The 24,266-nt window shown below is 33.6% G+C and overlaps 1 protein-coding gene and 1 pseudogene across 1 annotated transcript; both read left to right on the forward strand.

Annotated features, from left to right (window-relative positions):
- The first annotated feature begins 16,930 nt into the window (after window positions 1-16,930).
- LOC120115787 lies at window positions 16,931-18,936 on the forward strand (annotated as a pseudogene).
- Window positions 18,937-20,691: 1,755 nt separating this feature from the next.
- On the forward strand, window positions 20,692-22,814 carry LOC120115795. The gene is made up of 4 exons (XM_039136400.1): window positions 20,692-20,946; window positions 21,137-21,365; window positions 21,693-21,845; window positions 22,043-22,814. Exons 1-4 carry the CDS (start codon window positions 20,725-20,727, stop codon window positions 22,747-22,749), a joined length of 1,311 nt encoding a protein of 436 aa, XP_038992331.1. The 5' UTR covers window positions 20,692-20,724; the 3' UTR covers window positions 22,750-22,814.
- The last annotated feature ends 1,452 nt before the right edge of the window (window positions 22,815-24,266 follow it).

The raw sequence follows: 24,266 nt of genomic DNA on the forward strand, positions 1-24,266 counted from the left end.
TGGTTAAGTAAGGAAAGGATAAAAAAAGTCTTAGGTTATTGTATTTGGTCAAAGGTTTGGCATTTTTGTTTATTTGATGCTCAAAGGTTTGATGTGGTAGCGTGTATGCTCGTCTAATGGAAGTGTTCTCCGACTCCCAGCTTTCATGGTCACGCTCGGATTGTGCGATGCCTTATCAAGGAATTTGTGCGATCGCCTCAGCTACCCAATTTTTGTATTCGAGCCGCCTTTTCAGGTTTTCAACTCGAATCCTCCTTTGGTTTCAATACGTCATTCAGAATTTACGTCTTGAACCCCCCTTTGTTTTTTTCTCTATTATGCATTAATTACACAGTTTTTTGCAAATAAAGATTAATCCTGATGTGTGGGATGAAATCTGAAGATAGTCTCTTCTGTTCAGAACTTTATGTATGATTAGAAGGGACTTTTAAGGCACGTAATGTAGGTCATGGTTCATGGTTATGAAAGAAATGGATAAAAGGCCCAAACAAGTGTTTAAGGGTGATTGAACCACAGATCAATTCATTATGATGTCTTCAATCATATCTTGCTCAATTTGAATCTGCTCGTATGTGTCTCTCTCTTGATGCTCTATGATCTTCGAGTGGAGTGATTCAGTGATTCAGAAATGATTGTGCTTGATAAATCTCATTTGTTGCTCTATGATCTTCGAGTGAAGTGGTTCAGTGATTCAGAAATGATTGTGCTTGATCAATCTCATAGTTTGAATCTCGATGCGTCGTTTGAATCGAGATAACCTTTGCATATGCATCTTGTTTTCTTTATTCTTCAATTTTCCTTTGTTTTTTCTCTTTTTATTTTCTCTTTTTTTCTCTTGTTGTTCTGGTTTAATCTTCGCACTTGGCATTTGGTTCACCTTTCGGTATCTCATTTGAATCAATGTCTCCACTCATGCGAGCAGATTTTCTCCACCTTGCTCCCCAGTGTGGAGGGTGATCCTTGGTTAGGGTTGAATCAGAAGAAAAATACTATAGGCTCAAAAGGGGACACAAGGGATATATATTTTCTCCTGTTGTGAAGGGGTAAAGAAAGTCGTTCATCATTTCATACATAGAAACTTTCACAGAAAAGGTATCCCCAGGGGGATAGATTTTCAGGATTAATTTTATTCACATGAAAACAGTGTAATTAATGCATGATAGAATTATTTCGAGTGAATTCTTCTTTCTGCTTCTTGCCCTCAACATGTCTCAATGTTCAGGCTCCCTGCGAGATGCCCCAAGTTGTGTCTTAGAAGAATGCTCATGTTCAAATGAACAACTCAATGCCTTGGGTTTTGACGGCATAAAAATGTCAACTTTGAGTCTAAAAAGACAATGGTGTGACTATATCGGCTCAAAGAAAGTGTATGGTATGAAAAAGTTTCAAAGGGGTGGTAACGTCAAAACTTGGTCTTTTTGGTAATGACCATGAGTTATTTTGGGTAAAGAATCAATGTATTTTATTTTGGGGTTTGAGACAGGATAAGAAAGGTCTAATCTTGCCATATGTCAAAAATCTATAATTCTTGAAGAATTAAAAGAATCCTTAATTCATTTAATATTCGAAGAACTAAAGATTAAAATTTTTTCAATTGCTCCACCTTAGAAAGTAACATAAATTCAATCGTTTAAAAGATTAAGCAAAAGATCAAAGACGTGTTCAAACAAAACAATCCTCTAGGTGCAAATGGTATATGCAATTCCCCCTTCTTCGGCTGTTCATGCCCCTGAATCCATCAGGTTTTGGATCTTGCACTTCAGCGCCTTATAGTTCTCAGAGGAATATTTGGAGCATCCTATGTGGCAACTGCAAACAGCTTCAACATCGTAGCCCTCAGGATATATGGACTCTTTTCTCAGATCATCTTGGCAGGCTTAGTCGTACAACCAGCTGATCGAACTCATTTGTTATGATTTCAGTTTTTTCTTTTGATGTTACAATCTTTCTTCCATGTGGTGTCATATGGTTAAAACCACTTTATCGAATTCTCCATGAAGAAATTTCATGTTTATGAAAATGCTTAAAAATGAAATGTAAATGCAAAATGCAAAATGTAAAAATGCATGAAATGTTCGAGGCATTGATCCAAAAACATGTCTGTTATTATAAATAATCTTTATTGGGACAAAAGTGTTTTATCTTTTAAGAGACAATAAACATATTTAAAGGTACATCCGGACTAAATCCTCTAGACCCTAAAACAAGTTGACTAGTCTTATACCTTCGTGTGCCACCGGTCGAATACCATGCCGAACCGCTCCGGCTTCTCTGGCTAAACCGTGCAAGTGACGAGCTGTTTTTTGTACTTGTTCCCAAAAGTATCAAATGACTGCATCTCTGGATTTCATCATTTGCTGAATCGGAAACTCCATTGAAATCCTCCATAAAAGGGATTATCCAAAATTAATTTGCATGTTTCTTGATTTGTCGACAATAACTTCCAATTCAGCTATCGTTTTGCCATCTTGTTTTTGTCGTCTTTGAATGGAATCTTGAGGTTAGTAACCTTTTTCTCGTCTTGCACCTTCCACCTTTGTCAACCCATTTTTGAAAAGTTAACTTTTGATGTATTTGATTGTGGGCGCCATGTCTTCTTGATCGAATGTGACACATAGTTGTCTTGCAAATTGTCCTCATTTTCTTTCTGAGTCTTTTTTGACCATAGTCGGACCCCTGCGTTTTTCCTCTTGTATTACAACCCCTTTGTCCATTAATACGAATTATTTATGTTTTAACAAACACGTTTTTGGTGGATCAATACCTCTTTTAAATGATGCAAATGATGAAAATAAAATAAAAGAGAACAAAAATGAAAAAGGTTAGTGAGGTGAAAAAAACAATCATTAAAATAAAAGTCCTACCCCACATGCTTATTATTTCTACTCGGACATGATCTCTATCCCGCAAGTTGATTTTGAACAAGTCCTAACCGCATAAATTTCTAGTTCACATGCTTTGAACATAAAGTAAAGCAGGAAATAATTTCGGCATCCTAGGGTTTGAAATGAGGTTTTGGGGTGGGCTCTAACTCATTCAAAGTCTCCCAGTTTAGGTTCTAAAAACAGTACCCGAGTTCTCTTTGCTGGTGCCCCCTTGGGCTTACCAGTCCCTTAGTCCTAAACCCATCACAGGCTTGTGTGGACTAAGTTAAACTCGAGAGGAAACATTCCCTTATGTCCATACAGAGATTAAATTCACACGAAGACATAAGGTATATGAATCCCGAAGGCAGCTTGCTAGGCCCGCATAGTGAATATATTCACACGAAGGCGTCGCTTTCACCCCCACTTAAATAGGGTTCGGAGCTCGGGTATAGAGCCTTAGACGAAAAATCTTTAAGGGATGAAATCATTAGAAAACGGTTAGTACAACTATTTACTTGAAAAAAAATAATCAAAGATAAATAATCGGAATTGAATAAATAAATTAAAATTTAAACTTGTAATTTTTGCTAAAAAAAGACAACCAAAAATTAATTTCGGCCTGACTCATTTACCTTTCCCCAGCAGAGTCGCCAAGCTGTCGTAACTGTTTTTCGGTTGGGCCCCGAAATTGGGCTTCGACTTGAAAAATGTGGATTGGAGCCGCCACCGACCATTTTAAAATGAAATTAGGTGGGTCGGATACCATCTTACATGATCTGTGTTTTTACCTGAAATGTGTCGGGATCGGGAGTCGGTTACAGTCAGGGAAGGATTAGCACCCTTGAACCACCCTTTCGGTACCAATTAATTTGCCGGTTGTCTTAGTTGCGAAAATTCAAATTTTAAATTAAAATTTAACAGACCCGATTCAAATTACTTACAATTGATTGATTTGAATACCCTTAAAAGATAAAAACATTTGACTCGTAGCGGAGTATAAAATCAAATTAGGATAGCAAGTGTGAAAACGTGAGAATAATAAATAAAACAAGAAAAAATGGAAAATAAAAAAACACGTAAAAAATAATAAAAATAAACAAAATGAATAAAATGTTAAAAAACAAAGACACATATAAAGGGAAAATATTAATGGAGTAAAAAAATAAAAAAGGTAAAAGAAATTAAAAAGGAATAAAAATAATGTGTACATATAAAGTAGTATTTACTAAAACAAATAAAAATAATAAATATATAATACTAAGTAAAACAAATAAAAACTAAAGATATACATGATATTAAAAAAAATAATAAAATAAATAAAAATAAAGTAAAAATATAATATATATATAAATAAATAAAAATAAAAATAGAATATTAAGAAAAAATATATATAAAAACGTATAAAATATAATATTAAGAAAAAATATATATACATAGTAAATGGAGAAAAATTAATACATCTATACATATATATATATAATGATATAAGATATATATAATAAAAATAATATAATATAAATAAAACAAGGAATATAGTAAATAAATAAAAAAATATAATTAAAAATATATATATAGGGGATGAAATTAATATAAAAGTAAAATTAAAGGGTAAATTTAAAGGTAAATTAAAGATTAAGATTGATTAGGGGGAATATTAAATACTTTAAAAAATGAAATGCCTCGGGAGTAGATCTAGGTTTGAAACTTTGAAACCCCACCCCTTTTTGGTCATCGGCGCAACCCACGCTTTGGGTTATTCAAACCAAATCTCAAGAAAAATAACATGCATATGCGAGAAATGAACGAATCAATGTAAAAGAAGATGCTACCTTTTATTTCCTTTTCGAATCGTTTACAATAGCTTTGCCTTTGTATTTTTTCGTGCTTTCCTCTGTATCTTGTATGTAAATCGTGTGTTACAAATGGGGAGGATTACATGTATTTATAGTGAAAAAAAACTAACTATTTTTAGAATCCTATTAACAATAGAATCATAATGCAACTAGACTCCTTGCTCGGTTGTTGCACGTTTGTTGGTGTGGTTGTTGCTTTAAAAGATATGGTGGTGGAAGAGTCCTTTTAGGAGATGAACTCTTGCTAGTTCTATCTTTTAAGAAAATGGGTGTCTACACTAGGGTATCGATACTATCCCAAGTACTGATATAAAAAATGGCTTCAATGTTTTGAAAAATACCTTAGTATTGATACCCCTACTGGGAGTATTGATATCCTACTCCTAGTATTGATACTCACATGAGTATCGATACCAAAATTGACTACTAGAATATGTTAAATAAACTCGGTATCGATATCCCTCCGGCGAGTATCAATACCCAAGCAGCAGTATTGATACCCTATGAATGGGTATAAATACTTCTAGCCCAAAACTTCCTTGATTTAAACCCTCTAACGAGTAATGTCGATATTGCTCTTCCAATATCGATACTCAAACCCATAAATACCCTATTTAGACACGAAAATCACTCCCCATTTCACCCAAAAGCCCTACTAAGGTTCCCAAACATTATTAAAGTTTTATGTATGATAAGAGGGGTCATAATAGATCTATAAACAAGTTGAAAAATATCAAATGTTGAAATCTACCATGAACATGCTTCGTAACTAATGCAACCTACCAAAACACATCTAATGATCACATATGGTAGAATTGAGTTAAAAGTGTGTTACCTAGTCATAAGCTACGTACAAAGGAAGGCTTGAATGAAAGTTTGAGAAGAGAAGATTAAGGTTCTTACCTTAATGTTGCTGGCAAGGTTAATGAAGTAAAGTTTCCACATTTTTTAAGATGTTAGGGAACAAAGGGAGTTTGAAATGGTGAGGGAAAAGACAAAAGGTTTGGGGAGAATGAGATATGAGAACTTTCCCCCTCATTGACATCATCATTCATTAAAAAGATTTAGCCTTCGGGAGAGATAAGGGGTAAATTACTTCCTTGGTCCTCCTAACTTTGGCCACCACTTAAAAATACTACTTTTTCATCAATTATTTAGCCCAACCAATACTAAACCAACACCCATTTGGGTTAATCTTTCATACAAGGATAAAGAACTTATCCAAAACACTCTCGGTTTAACTCGAAACTACTAACCTAAGATTTAGGGTGTTACAGAAAAAGTTAAAAATAAAATTTGATAATCTTATAAGTTTGTTGGTCATAGTAAATAAAAATATTGATGATTTCTTCAAATTCAATGTTTTGACTAATATGAATGAACAAATGATACCACTAAAATTCTTTAAATATTAATGATTACTCTCACAAATAGAGAAAGGAGAATAGATGATTCAAAAACGACTATTAGTTAGGTTTTTGTCTCCACAAGCATCGTTTACTTTTTTTTATCTTTGTATGGGTGATAACTGCACCAGCCTTGGTATTAATCGTCAACCATCAATTTTTTTTATTTTTTCCTATACTTTTTATATCATATCGTTGTTTCTCATTTTTTTTAGTTTTTAATAACTTTGCTTTTATAGTACATTTTTCTTTGTCTTTTGGCATATTTTTGGTCTTCTTTATCAGTCATATGGTCATTTTTCATTTATTTTTTCTTAGGGTTAGATTTAACATTGTCTCCACTTTTTTTCTCTATCCTATATAAGTGATCTTCTACTTGGTTCTTGGTACCCTTCCTATCATTCACCTCTAAATCAAATTCTTGCAACAATAGTATCCATCTAATAAGCCTAGGCTTATCATCCTTTTTATTCACAAAGTATTTAATGGTCAAGTGATCGGTGTGTAAAATAACTTTACTGCCTATAAGGCATGTCCTAAACTTATCAAACGCGAATATCACGACAAGCAATTCTTTTTCAGTGCTGGTATAGTTCAGTTGTGCATTATTTAGGGTATGGCTAGCAAAATAAATGACATGAAAGATTCTACCTTTTCTTTGCCCTAGCATCGCCCTTACTACATAGTCACTCGTATCGCACATCAACTCGAGAGGGGCATATCAGCCAGGTGGAATAATAATTGGTGCCGTAAAAAGATTTTCTTTGAACTCATTGAATGCTCTAAATCAGTCGTCATTGAACACGAATGGCTGATTTTGCTGCAGCAAAAGACAAAGAAGCTTAGAAATCCTTGAAAAATCTTTGAGGAAATGCTTATAGAACCCCACATGTCCCAGGAAACTTCTTATGCCCTTCATAGTGGTGAGTGGAGGAAACTTCTCAATTACTTTCACCTTGGCCTTTTCAACTTCGATGTCGCGACAATAAATTTTGTAGCCTAACACAATTTCCCTGTCACCATAAAGTGACACTTTTCCCAGTTAAGAACAAGGTTGGCCACATTGCATCGCTTCAACACTTTAGATAAATTCTTGAGGCATCTATCAAAGTCATCGCTCGATACAAAAAAATCATCCTTGAAAATCTCCAAGAAGTCCTTCACAACGTATGAAAAAATGGCTATCATATACATCTGAAAAATTGTTGGGGCATTACATAATCCGAACGACATCCTTCTAAAGCCATAGATGCCATATGGGCATGTGAAGGTGGTCTTCTCCTGATATGACAATGCTATGGCAATCTGATTATACCTAAAATATCTATCGAGGAAGCAATAAAATACCTTTCCTGCCAAACGATCAAGCATTTGATTGATGAATGGGATGGGGAAATGGTTCTTCTTCGTTGCCTTATTGAGTTTTCGATAGTCCATGCAAATCCTTCAACCCATGATAGTCCTCGTCGTTAAGAGTCATTATCCTGATTTTTCATCACTATCACACCACCTTTCTTCGGCACTCATTGAATTTGGCTAACCTAAGAGCTATCGAATATGTGATATATCACCCTAGCATCTAGTCATTTGATGGTTTCCTTCATTATCACTTTCTTCATTATCGGGTTGAGTCTCCTTTAAGGTTCCACAGAATTACCATGGCAATCGTCTAACTGGATCTTGTACATGCATATGGTAGGGTTGATTCCCTTCAAGTCTGACATAGTCCACCCGAGAGCTTTTTATGTTACGACAAAACATTCAACAAACTGTACTCTTGCTCGGGGGTTAGACTATCATATATAATAACTAGCAAAGTATCATTACTACCTAGAGAAACATATTTTAAATGTGATGGCAAGGGTTTAAGTTCCAAGGTAGGTGCATGCAACAACGAATGTTTTAGAGGAATGAATTCATCAAAGTCAAGGTGTTCGAATCTTATACCTGGTCTAACTTGAAGCAAGCTAGACTGTTCCACCTCTGATGAATATTCCTCAATCTCCGCACTTGCTTCATCTTCAATAAGTCTGTCTTTTGCGTTAGTCAAAAACAAATTGTCTTGGCAAAAATTTGTCATGCTCCTCAGGCTGTAAAATATCGTCGTGGCCAAAGTTGTCATACTTATTTAGCTGAAAAATATTACCATGATAAAAATTATCATACTATACCAGATGTAAAAATTTGTCATGGCAAAAAACGTCTACTTCGGCTTTCTCTATTGAATCCATGTCTTCAATGCATTGACATTCTTCAAAACCGTTAATATGTTTTAGAGTGTTGAAGACATTGATTGTGATACTCGGATCAGCCACCCTCATCCTGAACTCTCCATTCTCTCAATCTATTAATCTGAATCCAGTTGCTAAGAATGAACGCCTCAGAATAATAGGTGCATTGTTATCGGCCTCACTGTCTAGAATGAGGAAGTCTGCTGGAAAAACAAACTTGTTCACTTTCACAATGACATCTTAAATCCTGTACTCGAGACAGACATGTTATCGATTAGCTATTTGTAAGATCACAGTCGAGCATTACCCATTCCAAGCTTAAAAAAATATGGACTTGGGTATAAGTTTCACAATTGATCCCAAGTCACATAGGGCTCTTCCAACATAGTTTTTACTGATGGAATAAGGTATAACAATGCTGCTAGGATCTTTTGCTTTGGCAAAAGTTTTCTTAGTGCATAACAATATTCTTTTACCGTGGCAATATTTTCCAATCTTTCCATCTTTCTCTTTTTTGTGACTATTTCTGTCAAGAATTTCGCATAGGTAGGCATCTTATCAATGGCCTCGAGTAGTGGAACATTGATATATAACTTATCAAGGACATCAACAAACTTTTTGAATTGTATCTCATCGTTGTGCTTTTTCAACCGTTGAGGGAAAGGTGGAGGGGGTCTGACTTCAACTGCTGCATGTGGAGGTGAAACTTTTTTCATAGCATTAAAATTTCCACATCACTAGGATGACTGTTGGACCCTCATCCTTGTCATTCTCCATAGGCAATTCTTCTTGTTCAACAAGTTTAACTTGACCTTTTGAGTCTTGTACAATGTTGTTGCGAGAAATTTCTTGCTTCTGCACCCTAAACTTGTATTCTTGATTAATTTGGGCATCACTCCTCAATCTAAGTGCACTGCATTGCTCCTTTTCGTGAGGCTTAGTGACCTCAGTATCACTAGGAGGCTTTCTTGTGGTCGAGTATGTAATAGTGTGACAATTTGGCCCACTTGGTTCTCCAAAACTCTCAAAGATGAGCTATAACTTTGCAATAAAGTTGTTTGACTTTACAAAAGTATACATTGACTTAATTGTTGACGAATGTTCATGCATCAAGGCCTTAATTGAAGCCATGAAATCTTTTGTCGAAGCCATAAATTATTGCAGAGAAACTTCAAGAGAGTTAGCATTTTAAGAAGATGTTGAACATTTGTTGATATTTTGCCACGAGATCTGTTGATGCTAAAAAATTTGAAGGTTCAGAAATATTTTGTTGTTGACTATTTAAGTTGCCATCATAGTTATTGTGAGCCGCTTGATTACCCCAAGAAAAGCTAAGATGATGACGCCATCCAAAATTCTAGGTGTTAGAGTAGGGGTTGTTGGTGTTTCTATTGAAATTGCCCACAAAATTGATAGACTCCTTATTGTTGGGGCATTCACTCTCATGGTGGTTGTCACTGCAAAAAATACACGCCGAGCTGGTTTCTTTGAATTCCTTTACCTCATTAGAACGTTGCAGATTTTTCAATATATTTGTTATGGCAGAAAGTTGGGCAGACATATAATCTTTGGCATCTAGTTCAAATGCCCCAGATACATTCCTTCCAGTTCCAAGCCTTGTAGACGAGAATTGATAATTGTTGTTGGTTATCCTATCAAGGATATTAAAAGCTTCCTCGGGTGACTTATCAAGCAAAGTACCATTTGTTGAGGCATCCAACATCATGCGAGTAGGTGCATTGACTCCATTATAGAACATCACGATTTATGTCCAATCATGGAATTCGTGGTTGATACATTTGTGAAGCAAACTCTTGTATCGGTCTCAACACTCATACATAGATTCTTCATCGTCCTGACAAAAACTTATGATGTCGTTGCGAAGTTTCATGTGCATGTTGGGTTGATTATACCTTAGCAAAAAAAAAAATTGCACAAGTAATCCCAAGACTCTATTGAGCTGGATGAGATTTCATTAAGCCAAGCTCTTGCTATGTCATGCAAAGAGTAGGGAATAATTTTATCTTTAGCACATATTCATACACTCCTTGTTGCCTGAATGAGTTACACACTTCAAGGAAAACACTAACATATTGCCTAGCATCTTCATTAAGTGAGCCACTAAATTGACCGATGGAAATTAACATGTTGAACATTACCATATTGAGCTCAAAATGGGATGCTTGAATTTTCGGTGCCACGATTCTAGGATTTAGATCATCAAGGATAGGGGTTAAGTGATTTTGTATAGCTCGTGGTCTTTTGGCATTTCTGGGAATACTATTTACCGCGACATTTGGATACGACTAGTCATCCACTAGGTCACCAGCCTGATCTGGTAATCAATATATGTTTCGTCGGGCACGTTGAACACTTCGCCTTTGTCTGAAAAATTGCTCGATTTTAGGTTCAACGGGTAATAGTGGTATGCAAGTAAATTTATGCAAGTATACACAATCGATGCAAGTAAAACTAACTAATCCTCGGCAACAGTGCCAAAAATTTGATCGCGTGTAAATGTGTGTGATATGGCACACAAATCTATGCAAGTATACACAATCGATGCAAGTAATACAGTAGTGAGTGAGTATCGTCTCTATAGGGATTGAGGGGATTCTTTAAAGATTGCTACACCTAGGAATATGTGTCACTAACTAATCTTAAATGCCTAAATCTAATGATATAAACAAATGAGAAAAGAACTATGCCAGACGGTATGAACATATAAAAAAAAGTTTTGTTGAGGCAAGAGTTGTGTAAAGTGAAGTGAACAGATAATTTTTTTGTCGTTGCAAGAAAAATATGCAAGAGTAAACAAATAAAAATTGCTAATTCAAAAAATTAATTGCAAGAGTTAGTAAATAAAAGTTGCTAAGGTGAAAAATGTTCGAGTTCTAAATAAAGACTAACAACCTCACACAATCAATCTTCTAATGGAGCACTTGGGTTGGATTTGCTACGATGAGAAATTATTCTATGCGTAGGATGAACTAAGTATGTTGTGCCTATGCTGCCCGACAGGATTTACTAAAGTGTACCTAAACTATCTCTAGTAAAGAAACTGATACAACTATTGCCATGACAATACCTCTTAGAGTAAACAGTGACCCAAGCCTATCGATTGAGTACTATCCTTTTTAGTCGTTTGAAACCCTCTCCTTATCTCTAAGACAAATTAGAACCTGACCATCCCAGATTAGTTCCCTTGTTCACGTAGATCTAACCTAACTCTCTCGATATTAGGTATCAACTCCTAGAAAAATGAGTATCTCTCAACAACTCTTACAAAGACTAGGAGTATTATGTCAAGGCACCAGACAATCTCCCAAAAGCTCTTACATTGCTAAGGCATAAGATTAAAACAGTGAACAAAACAACAATAAACATAAATATACTTATCATCCATTAAACATAAAATAAAGAGTCATCCAAACAACTCCAACACCAAATAAAACAGTTCATAGTGTGGCTAAAATCATCCCAAAATATTCATTAAGTACAAGCTATTAAAAGATAAGAAATGATGAACAAGGAGAAGAAAACTCCAAAAAATAGAGTTGTTGTTGTGACATCAGACCATCACCATGACTGCTCCAGTGCGCTAGCCTCTCTCGAGGGCCTAGCCGTTAATCCAGCAAAGTCCGACTATGGAGGACACCAATGAAGGATGAGAGGGTAACGGTGGAGAAGTTGTTGCAGTCGCATTTTTAAAAGCTTTTAGGGTAGGTGAGAGTGGGATCCTCTAAATGGTAGGCATAATGTGCTATTTATAGTGGAGAATTTCTAGGGTTTAATGCCCTTGAAATTTCTCCAACTACCCTTGAATTCATGCCCATTTCATGAATGATATGTCAACTTGCAGTAGTCCTAAATCTTTGGCAGGGACAGAGGTTCACGTGAGGTGCATTGGACAACTGGACACGCGACGTCAGTAATTTTGTCTCGTAATGCGTCAGAATTGCAAGATAAAGCTTGTCATGGCGAAAAATTCCTCACAGTCATCATCTTCAGTTCCTCTGGCCTTGTCTCGACAAATAATTTCCTCCTTGGTTATTTTCTATCACATGCATCATCACATCCAACACACAACTCTTCTCATTAGCAGCATCAGTTTTATAAAGAAAAACTAACCGAGGCAAAATTTTTCCGCCACATTCAAGTAATGTCATAAATGCGATGACAATGGCTTTTAGGCAAACAATAACTTAAGTAAAAAGACCTAAGATATAGTCTTTTTACGGAGTTATCAAATATACATTATTTTACGTCCATGAATTTATCAAATCCTTATTATTAGGACCACTTAAAATTTCATATAAGAATTTAGTAAGAGTAAAAGCCCAACCTTGTATATGTGCATTGTTTGACATAAGACAGGTAAAAGTATACATTATAAGTATTTGTATGACTTCATTTTACTACATGAAATTTAAAAAACTAAATCAAATACCCACTATAAATTTCTCAACTAATAGACTTAGGACACAACCATTCGATGAATTCAGAGTCAATTTTTTACTTAACTCTTTGATCTGTGGATTAGCTAGGTTTCTTCCCATACTTCGCGAACTTCAAAAAGTACTCCATTCTTTTTTAAATGCCTCACAAATTTATGCCTTGCATGAATATATCACTTATTACCATTGTAAGTCAAATAATAAAGTTATTTGATGTACTTGATTTTCCCTCCAAAAAGAAAATTTTCAATAAAATTTTAAATCTTTCGACTTCTTATTTAATTTTGAAAAAGTAAATGTCACAATCAGTGGCGAATCCAGAAATTAAAAAATGGGGTTCAAAATTTTAATTTTTTTTTAAAAAAATAATGGATATTCAAAAATTATAATTTTTTTCTTTTATCCTTAACACATTAAATTAAATTTAACCACTTTTTCTAAAATAATGAGATGCACTTGGCACCTATGGGGGCTTAGTGCATCCGCCACTAGTCATAATTGTTTGAAAAGTTAGATTTATTTCAGTGTTTAAAGTGTCACTCATGACTTCAATAGAAAATTAAAATCGACTTTAAGGTGTAACATGTTATGTCATTCTTTTCACGTATCTATTTTGTAAAATTAAAACCACATTTCTCAATATTATCATATCTAATCCAATTTATTCTTCTGTCAAACTGATTTTTATTTATATTTTATTAATTAAAAGGATTTTTTTTAATTTCATCATTTTTATCTTAAGAAATAAACTTTTAATATTTAGAGAAATCATACACAAATACGGTGTAATAATGCTTTCCTCTTCAGCTCTTTTTTCTTTTAAAGTTTGTTAATCAGTATGTACTAACTATAGAAGTAAAATAAGCCTTGATTTTTAGCATCAACTCATACTTTACATTTATTGAAGCTTCATCTATCTAAATTAAGGAGTAAATTCATTTTTTTATAAATCTTTTTAATGATTGAAAATTTATATATCTTAATCCAACATACCATATATTAAGAGTTTCAGTAATACAAAAAGTTTAACTTTGTTATTGTGAAGCATAATCTCAATTACATATAAACTTTCATTCAAATATCGTTTTACTTTCTATTTCTAGATAATAGTTTATCAGATTTAAAATCCAGTTTAATCATGTCTTATTCAATAATCCCCAAATTTTAAATACGAAAGCTACATAAAAAAACATTATTGACATAATGTCGAAAACATCTCTGTTTGATTGAATAGTTATTATGATTCATATTATTTCATACAATTTTTAAGCATTATTATGCATACTATCTTATTATATGATGTGTAAGGGTTTATAAATAACTTTTAAAATTATTCGAAATATGATTAGATGTGTGTATTGATATAAAAACTTATGATATTTTCTAATTATATTTAGATGCAAAATTTTCAAGTCTCTAGTGAGAATACTTTGTGTAAGTGTTGATGATATGACTATATGTTTCACATATATATTATATATAATATATGATTTTTTTAAAATATTTTTATGGAACTTGATTATGAAAACTGATGTTAAGAGTCCTTATGGAACTTGATTTGGAAGCTAGGAGTCCCGTAAAGAATTAAAGTTTTTTTATGGTTATTACTTCATGATGGACTGCTTACAAATGTGGAGTGTAGTCGTCGACAGCTCTCTGCCAGATATGTGGGGGAGATACGAAGGACACCGATCACATTATGCGTCATTGTAGTATGGCTAAATATGTGTGGGCAAGGGTTATCCATTTTTGGCGATGTTTGGATTGATTACAATTTGAAAGAAACATGTTTGTTTGCTCAGGTGAAGGATGATTGGGCTATCCATTATCTGTTTACTGTTGGAATCTTTGGAAGCGTGGGTGTAGTATTCTTTTCGACTCTGGTCATGTTGAAAGGGAAGATTTCATCTTACACTGTGATCGTTTTGTTGATGAGACAGCAACAGCTAATGTCTCTAATACAATCTCTAATCCTTCATTGCCTCCAACTCCCATAGCTTGGTTGGATTAAGGCAAAGTTAGAAAAAAACGACAACATGGCGGCTACAGGAGGTATTTTACGAAATTTAGAGGGTGACTGGTTATTCGGATTCACGTGCAGCCTAGGACGTTGTTCACTCCTTATTGCTAGGCTTTGGGTTGTTCATGATCTCTTGATGCATGCTTAGAATTTAGGCTTCTGTTTTATCGAGCTTGAAACCCATATTCTTGAGATTGCTAAGATCTGCACCAATTTATCGGATGCGTTAGCAGGCCACGCGTTAGTCTCCAAAATTCATCAACTGTTACAGCTTCACTGGATTATAAAGGATGGACATATTTGTCGAGCTGCGGATAGACTGGCTGCTTAAATTTGAGGCGTCCCAATTGGTGTTCCTGCATTCATAGAGCCGCCATTGGAGTTGTCTCCTACTTCGCTTCAAGATATACAAAACTCTGCTTAGCTATGTGCTCACTATTTTATCAAAAAAATAATTTATCATTCTACATTGTGTCATATATTTTTATTTTTAAATTTTTAATAGGTTTTTAGCATTTTGTAGCAATTTGTTTTTTAGTATTTTTATATTTAATTTTTAAAATTTAAAACAATTTTTATTTTTTAAAAATTAAATAAGTTATTGAACTTAAAAAAAAAATCAATTATGCAAACCCAATAAGTGACCTCAGCTGTTAAGGAGAGTATTGTTCTCCTTAGATGTCTTGAGCTCAAACAACTACAATAGGGGTGAGAAAAACTTGACTAGACTCAAAAAACTGAATTTTATGACTCGAATTGTCTTCAAGTTGTAATTTCATAAATTCGATTCGATTTGAAAAAAATTCAAGTTCAAACCAAGTTGTAAAATATAGCTCGAATAGAAACTCGAATAGCCTGAAATTTTTAGTAATTAGTTGATTGATTTTCAAGTTTTATTTGAGTTCCTCAATTTTGTATGACAGAGTGACAGAACTTGGTGATAGAGTTTGAGGGGTACAACTTAAAATTTTTAAAAAAATAGAAGTTTATTTTTTTTAATTTTGAAGGGTTTAATTTATGTTTTTTTAAATTAGGGTTTAACTAATTTTTTTGAAATTTTGAGAGGCTTAATGAGAATTTTTTTAAATTATGGGAGAGTATTTAATTAAGAATATTAAAAAAATCTAAAATTTAATATGAATTTCTAACATTTTTGAGAGATTAAATTAAATTTTAAAAAAAGTTAAGGGTCTGAATTAAAAATTTTAAAATTTGGGGGGTATGGCCCCCACTAGCCTCTCATGAGTTCTGCCTTGGTATTATATATGTATATCATATATGAAAAAAATTAAAGAAATATATATGTATTGTATATGGTTATAAAAACCATTTAAATTGGAATCAAATAATATCATAATACTATAAATATTTACAATTAAATTTTAGCATAAAATCTAAAATTTGACTCGACTCGAAAAAAAATTCAAGTCATCTTCAAGTTATAAAATAGGACTCGTCCACTCGGTTTTTTTACTCGGCTCAATTCGACTCGATCGAACGCTCACCCCTAGTTGCATCTGTAGGATGTTTGTACGTTGTCAATGATTAATTTTTTTTGAATAGATATTACTTTATGATCATCCAGACTATTGAAAAAAAAAATCTAATTTTACTTTGAATTCAATAAAAAAATTAATTTAGTTCATCTTACATGTCACTAGTCATCGTAGACTATCATGTTAACACCACATATTATCATATTATTATTATGGATCATCTCATCAATGTTATAAATTATCACGTCAAAATCATAATTATGAATGTTTATTTCCGTTAGTAAATGATTAATTTTTTTTCTTAATTTAAGAACTACAATGAATGTTAAAAAACTTCAAATGTAACATTAGTTTCTTTTTTTAAAATTGAAAGCCTAAAATCAATCGATATGTACACTTTGACCTAACATCAAGATAAAAAGGTGACAAATTAAATGTAGTATCCCTAAATTATTCTTAGGAAATGTGACAAAAAGTCTCAAGAAAATTTCTAATAACTGCTGCTCGACAGGTCTGAGATTCCACGTGAAGTTGAGCATCAGCCGGCCTAATTGTTGCACACTCTTAACAACTTTCTTTACCTTTTTTTCACTCCTGGGCATGTTTTTCCCTAAACTAACCCGAAGCTTTCCGTCAAAATTCAGCAGACACCTATCTTTTTTAGCCCCAGCGTTCTTGAAAACCAATCAAACATCCATAACAAACTCAAACCTTAAACCCCACAACTCCGAAATTTCTGTTTTGATGAAAAATGGGCTTATCCAAGAAGCTCAGAATCTGTTTGACAAAATGCCTCACAAAAACGTTGTTACCTGGAATACCATAATTCGTGGGTACTTTCTGAATGGGTATTTCGGTAAAGCCATTTCTATGTTTCGGGAGATGCCAGAACGTGATATTTTCACGTACAACATAGTGATTTCAGGGCTCATGCATGGCCGTGATGTGCAAGGTGCATGTGAGGTTTTCGAAGGGATGGTTTGTAGAGACGTGGTGACATGGAATGCTATGATCGGAGGATATTTCATGAATGGAATGCCGGACAAAGGTTTGAAGTTGTTTGAGGAGATGCCTGTCAAGGATGTTATATCTCGGAACTTAGCGATTGAAGGGCTTATAAAATGTGGAAAACTCGACTTGGCCGAAGAGTATTTTAAAAGAATGAGTCATAGAGATGTTGCTTCTTGGACTGTTATGATTTCAGGGCTTTCAAAAGCTGGAAGGACTGCCGATGCTGGTAAATACTTTGAACAGATGCCGGTGAAGGATGTTCGTGCATGGAATGCAATGTTAGAGGGCTATATAGGGCTTGAGTGTGTTGACTTGGCACAAAATTTATTTCATGAAATGCCTGAGAAGGATTTGGATTCCTGGAAATTATTAATAAATGGGCTGATTATGTGTAGAAGATTTACAGATGCTTTGGGTTATTTCATGGAAATGCCTTCAAATGTTGTAAAACATTGAACTCAATCTTGTTGGGGCTGATAAGAAAAGGACTTGTCAAGGAAGCTCATGCATTTTTGGAGAAACAACCATATAATAATGTTGTTTCATGGACGGATGTTATCGTCGGGTATTTCGGAATCGATGAGGTTAGGAATGCAACTAGAATTTTCGAATCAATGCGGATTCGAGATGTGACTGTGTGGAATGTGATGATATGTGGGCTTGGAGAAACTGATTATGGGGAAGAAGGTTTTAAGTTTTTCATCAGAATGAAAGAATCAGGTTTCCACCCTGATGAAGCTACATTTACTAGTGTTCTCACCATATGTTCGAATTTGCCGAGCTTAGACCTAGGATACCAGACTCATGCTCAAGTTGTTAAATCGAGTTTAAATCGTTTCACTGCCGTTTCAAACGCTTTGGTCACTATGTACGAAAGATGTGGCAACATGCACTCTGCTTTGATTGAGTTCTTTTCCATGCCAAGCGACCGTGATGTTATTTCTTGGAATTCTATAATATGTGGATTCGCGCACCATGGAAATGCTGAAAAAGCTCTCGAGATGTTCGAGCGAATGAGACTAACTGATGTTAAGCCTAACCACATAACTTTTGTTGGTGTATTATCGGCCTGCAGCCATGCTGGCCTGGTTGACAAAGGCAAATACTACTTTGATTATATGAAAAGTAAATGCTCTCTTGAGCCTACAACTGAGCATTATACTTGTATTGTGGATATTTTGGGGAGATCCGGACGCATAGACGAGGCAATGAGTTTTCTTAATGAAATGAAAGCTAATGGTATCGAAGCTCCGGCTAGTGTTTGGGGAGCTTTGCTTGGAGCCTGCAGAATCCATAATAACATCGAATTGGGGGTGATAGCTGCAGAGAGAGTTTTGGAAATGGAGCCTCATAACCCTGGTATATACTTAATTTTAGCCGAAATGTATCTTTCTTGTGGACGAAGAGACGATGCCGAGATTATTCGAGCTCGCATGGAGGAGAAGGGAGTTAGGAAGCAACAGGGGCGTAGTTGGGTTGATGGCAACAGCGGCTAGTTGTTGATGCCCTGTTCTGCAGATTCTTGCATTCTAAGACTTGCTGCACAGTGAAGTTATATACTCAAATTTTAAGCTGAGATTAATTGTTGGTGAAGTAATATTGTACCAATCAACGGCGTTTTCGACCGAACAAACTACTTCACCACGACAACACCATCAATGCCAATGTTACTAGACATTTCCACAAACTACACATGTTTACGATAGAACTGTTGCAACTTCGAAGGTCGATAACACCCACTCAAGGATCTTCAAGGGTTTATTACCATGAATTTCTGATAGATAACACACCCTCTTAAAAGTTTGAGAACGCCTGTTTACCATCATTCTTATGTGTTTTTAAATGTTGTTGAATTTGATTTCTTTTAAGTGAAAAGTTTGACTCAACTCCATTATACATTGAACGACAAAGCAACACTTTCGACTTAAACTTCTTTGATGAACTCCTGTTGATATGAAGTAATAATCCAAGTCCCTCAACAAATTCGTTAGAAACTTCACCTTCTTGAAGAGATTGTTGTTGAATTACGTGTGCATGGGTTTGTTTATTTCCACTTTGGCTTTCAATTTGTGTCATCATCAAAGTGATTTCATCATCCAATTGTTTGATTTTAAAAATTATTCCTTCTTAAACAATTACGGATTCATAAATACTTTTTAGACACATATATTAATAAAATAAAAAAATTATATGTGAATAGACATAAATAAAATTTCAGGATAAACATCATCAATAAAATGAATAAACAATAAAAAATTTAGATTTCAATGTTCACCCTTCTACTCGATATTGCGATCAACGAAAGCTTCTCAAATACTAAGAAATCATTTGATTCTTATCTTAATTGAACAATGATCCAAGGATCTTTTAGACTTATATTGGATGGATATTGTCTATTTCAAGGGTAGTTGAGACTTGATTTTGAAAACGAGTTCAGAAAATTATTTAGTTGAAGTTATTTGATTCTTGTGTTGAAATATGTCTAAAAATTAATCAGAAATGATTATAATAAATATATTTTATCATGTTTTTATTAATCAAAGATAATATCATTATCATTTCGTTTTCAATTTATGTATATAAATAAATTATTTAATAATAAATATTGAGAAGTGCTATTGTGAACTCTAACAAAAATTATATATTAAGATCGATACATGATTAGTCAGTCGATTGTCACACCTCAAATAAGGTTAGAAATTTACATGTATTCCTTTTTTTTAAAATAGATAAAATTAAGGAAATTTAAGGATTAAATAGAAAAATATGGAAAATTCAAGATTAAATTGAGCTAATATTAAATTTAAGGAAGAAAATAATCGTGGTATAATTATAATTTGGTATAATGTTAAAATTGTTTCTAATGATTGATTTAATCACTTTTAATTTTTATTCTTTTTTGGAGCATTTGATTCTAATATTTTATTTTAAAGTAAAAAATTTCCTTTATAAAAAATTATTACTTAACAAACAATCAATGTCTAGAGTTGATTTAACAAGTATATAGGGATAAAAATACTTACGTAGTATGTCCTTGTCAAAAAATGATGATTGTCAACAAAAAAATAATTCATTATAAAATTTATTTTAGATAATTTTATTTAATAATTTTCATCCAATGACAACACATATTTACAATCATCACTTACATTAATGAATATTTATAGTGTACTTCAATATAATTTTTAAGTAACTAATTTTTATTTTATAATTAATAATAAAATAAAAATATTAAAAGGTAAATGAAATTTTCGTCAAATATAGGGGGCTAGATGGATGTTTTTTAAATTGTAGGGAGCTAAGTATATTTCAGACCAAACATTAGAAACTTCAGGGTTTAAGGCCTTAGAAGGATACGCGAAGTCAGGGTTTTTCATAAAAAAATGTGGAGCAGAGCAGGCTCGAGGTGGATATGCAACATGCGCCGGCGGTTGTTCACCGGCGGCGCACCGAGCCGGATATTCGACGAAGGCGATTGGCTTTACTCACCCGAGTGGTGGGGATCAGAATCCGAATCCGAATCCAATGGAAACACCGTCTTCCGCTCCGTCTCCGATAAAGGGAATGGCGTCGTCTCCGTCCTCGCTTACCCTTCTTCTAGGCCCGTTAGTTTTCTTCGCATTCCACTCTGTTTTCAAATTTATGCATCGTAAAATCACTCAACTTCATCTATTTTGACAGTATTATATGCTTTTCAGTTGTTTTAGATTTGGGGTAACTATTTGTTTTTCTTATTGATAACCTTCTTTTGCTGCGAAATTCTTTCCTGAATCATGAATTGGTTTATTTTTATAGGACAAAGTTCATTGGGCAGAAACAGAGAAATGGCTTCAGCAAAGGTACGAAGAGATATATCCAGGTTATGAACAGAGTGGGAATTTTAAGATACTTGGATATCAATGGCGTGTTCTTCGTTTTAACGATCATACTCGCCAAAGTACAGCTAAAATAATGGCTGCTTATCGGGATACTGAACCTGGCTCTATATGTATTATGCAGCAACCTCAATGCCTGGCTATGCCATGTAAATTGCTTCTCTATTTCTTTTCTCAAATTTAGTCATTTGCAGGATTTTTCTTTCAATTCTATATCTGCATGGCTGCATTCTTTCAACATTCAAATCGATAAAAAAATATGCTTGTAAGTATAATTCGAGTGTATACACTGTACCACTAATACCATATCAACTCATATTTTCACACAAAAACACAATACACATCTACACTACACAGTATTTCATAAATTAAATTGTTGGCGGACGATATGTTTTCTTTAGATATGTGTATATATATATTTGTAAATACCCGTTGCATTTTCTGGTCTTATTATATGTTTGATGGTACTTCTGCAGATGTTAAAAGCATGTTGTCACTTGGGCTGTCTACTATTGCATCTTCTAACTATGATCTAATGGCGGCAGTACACGGGAAGAAAAGGATGCACATTTTATGCATCGGGCATGGCGGGGGGAGCTTGCCGTTGTTTCTGGCTAGTAAAATTCAAGGTTAGAAGTTAGTTATTGGTTTTATATCTCTTTAGCTTGCTCAGTGTCATTGGTTGAAACTATGTCCTCATTTTGAACAAGAGAAAGTTCAACAGCTAATGTCACCATAGATTGAAGATACGGGTTCCTCGTACTCAACATATTACCCCCGATATGCATCCAAATCAACTGACCCATAGATTCTCTGCATCTTTCAGGTGCCGTGATCCATGTTGTCGAAATTGACCCTGTTGTTATCTCAGCGTCTGTGCAAGCAATGGGCTTTCCACCCTCCTCAGTCATGACACCATCAGGCAGTCGCGCCTTGTTAGAATCCAATATCATCAACGAAGTAATGTGGAAGGGCATCCACGAGAGGCTCTACCTCTACGAAGCAGATGCCGAGAAGTACATTGTAGAGAACAACAATCTGTATGATATCATCTTCATCGATGCTTACGACGGTGATGACATCTTCCCTAACAAACTGTGGGATCCACAGTCCCCATTTCTCAATTCTCTCAGTGATCGTCTCCATCCAGAACACGGCACCGTAGTGGTGAACCTCCATGCAGACTCCGATATTTCAAACCCCGACGAGTCTGTTTCGTACGTGTACCAGCAACCTCTGCCATTGGGAAAGTATGTCTCTAGCGTTTGCAAAGCATACAAAGACGTCCTCATCGGAAGTGAGTGCATGAGCTATTGGAAATCCGGGTGTGGTTTAGGGTTAACCATATCAGTACCTTTGGTGTGCAACACATCATTAGTTGTGAGCAGAGGATTTGGGAGGAGTAGCGGATTTGTTAACAGGGAAATGGTAATGAATACCCTCGTATCCAATTCTGGTAAAGTAGATCATATGTTAAACTTACCATTCTCATGCTTACAGTATATAAAGAGAGATCTTACACTTATTTACTAATGTTTCAGTTTCATTGATGAAGTTGTGTATTTTTTTTTTGACAGAATTGTGTAATATCTTTGATGAATCAATGCCCTAAAGTTTAGAATGAAAAATTTTAGTATTAAATTTGAAAAATGAAAATGAATTCAGCTTTGAGTCTGACACTGTTGAATCCTTCTTCCTGTTAATTTGTGAATTTTAAGAGAATTTTTTAATTATTTGTTCTTAAATTCATAAATTTTATGCAGCATTTATAAAATATTTCTTAAACAAGTAATTTTATATTTCTTGACCGATTAATATTCTTTGAATTTATCATTGGTATTTGATCTATTGATCGATTATCTAGATCAGGTTTTGTAGAGAACCATTATGAGGGTGACTCCCTCAACTCAGATTGCTCCATACGCAAAAATCAAGATTTGAACCATTGATCTTGCTTAAAAAATCTAGTGTCATCATGTTAGAATAATCGATCGTTTAATCAAAATTGAACCGTTAATATTACTTAAAAAATCTAGTGTCTTATTACGTTAAAATAACCGATAGTTGGTAAACAAATAATACTTTAAATGCATGTTTTAAATTTCTCAAGATAAATTACTAAAAAAAACATGTCTGTCTTTTTATGCATAATATATATATTTATTTAATACAACTTTTTTCGTCAGGTCAAACTTATATAATTTTTTTCATATCTTATTTTAAATTAAATTTAAACAGATACAAATGTTCTATGATCCCTTAATATTTAATATATTAATTAATTAATTAATTAATTATGATTTATGTATTATATAATTTATTATAAAATTAATTCTTTAAATTTAAATCTTTCTATTAATAAATTTTCAAGATTCAAAATCTTAAACATTTGATAATATATATCTAAATACCTTGTAGTATTTGATGTTTCAATTTGAGACTTACTAATTAATAATATACATTTCTTTAGTTATTTAACAATGAACCTTCAAATACCTTGTAATTTTGGTGTTTGAACATAAGATCTCTATGAATAATAACCATCATTTTAATCATTTGATAGTGATGACTCAAATACCCTACAGTCTCTAGCGTTCAGGTCTGAGACCTCTGAGAATAACAACTATTCCTTTAACTATTTAAAAATAATGTCCAAACCTTTAAAATATTTAATATTTCTAATAAAAAAATTAATATTTTGTCTTACTAGATCGGTTGATAATTTATAAAAAATAATATTTTTAATTAATTAAAATTTTGTTTAACCGATAAACAAATTTTAATTAGTAACAAATCTAATAAAGGATAATTTTTCAAATTCGTTCTCGGATTTTTTTTTTAATTTCATTATCAATAGAACTTCGAAAACAAATTTGGTTTATTGATAGTGATTTTTTAATTAAAATTTTTAAAAAAATATTTATTTATTTTTAAAATACAATTTAAAAAATATTCTTTTATAACCATTGATATCTAATTTATTAATTGATTAATTCGAATCGAATACTACATATACAAGAACGAGCTCACTTCAAAAAATACAGTACTCA

This window comes from Hibiscus syriacus, unplaced genomic scaffold, assembly GCF_006381635.1.
Source record: "Hibiscus syriacus cultivar Baekdansim isolate YM2019G1 unplaced genomic scaffold, ASM638163v2 tig00110271_pilon, whole genome shotgun sequence".
NCBI lineage: Eukaryota > Viridiplantae > Streptophyta > Magnoliopsida > Malvales > Malvaceae > Hibiscus > Hibiscus syriacus.

Excerpts from the sequence above, each read along its gene's own strand:
- LOC120115795 (XM_039136400.1), top strand. The coding sequence starts at position 20,725 with ATGTGGAGCAGAGCAGGCTCGAGGTGGATATGCAACATGCGCCGGCGG. Across the intron at positions 21,366-21,692 it reads TCAATGCCTGGCTATGCCAT|ATGTTAAAAGCATGTTGTCA; the intron begins GTAAATTGCTTC and ends GTACTTCTGCAG. Across the intron at positions 21,846-22,042 it reads TCTGGCTAGTAAAATTCAAG|GTGCCGTGATCCATGTTGTC; the intron begins GTTAGAAGTTAG and ends TGCATCTTTCAG.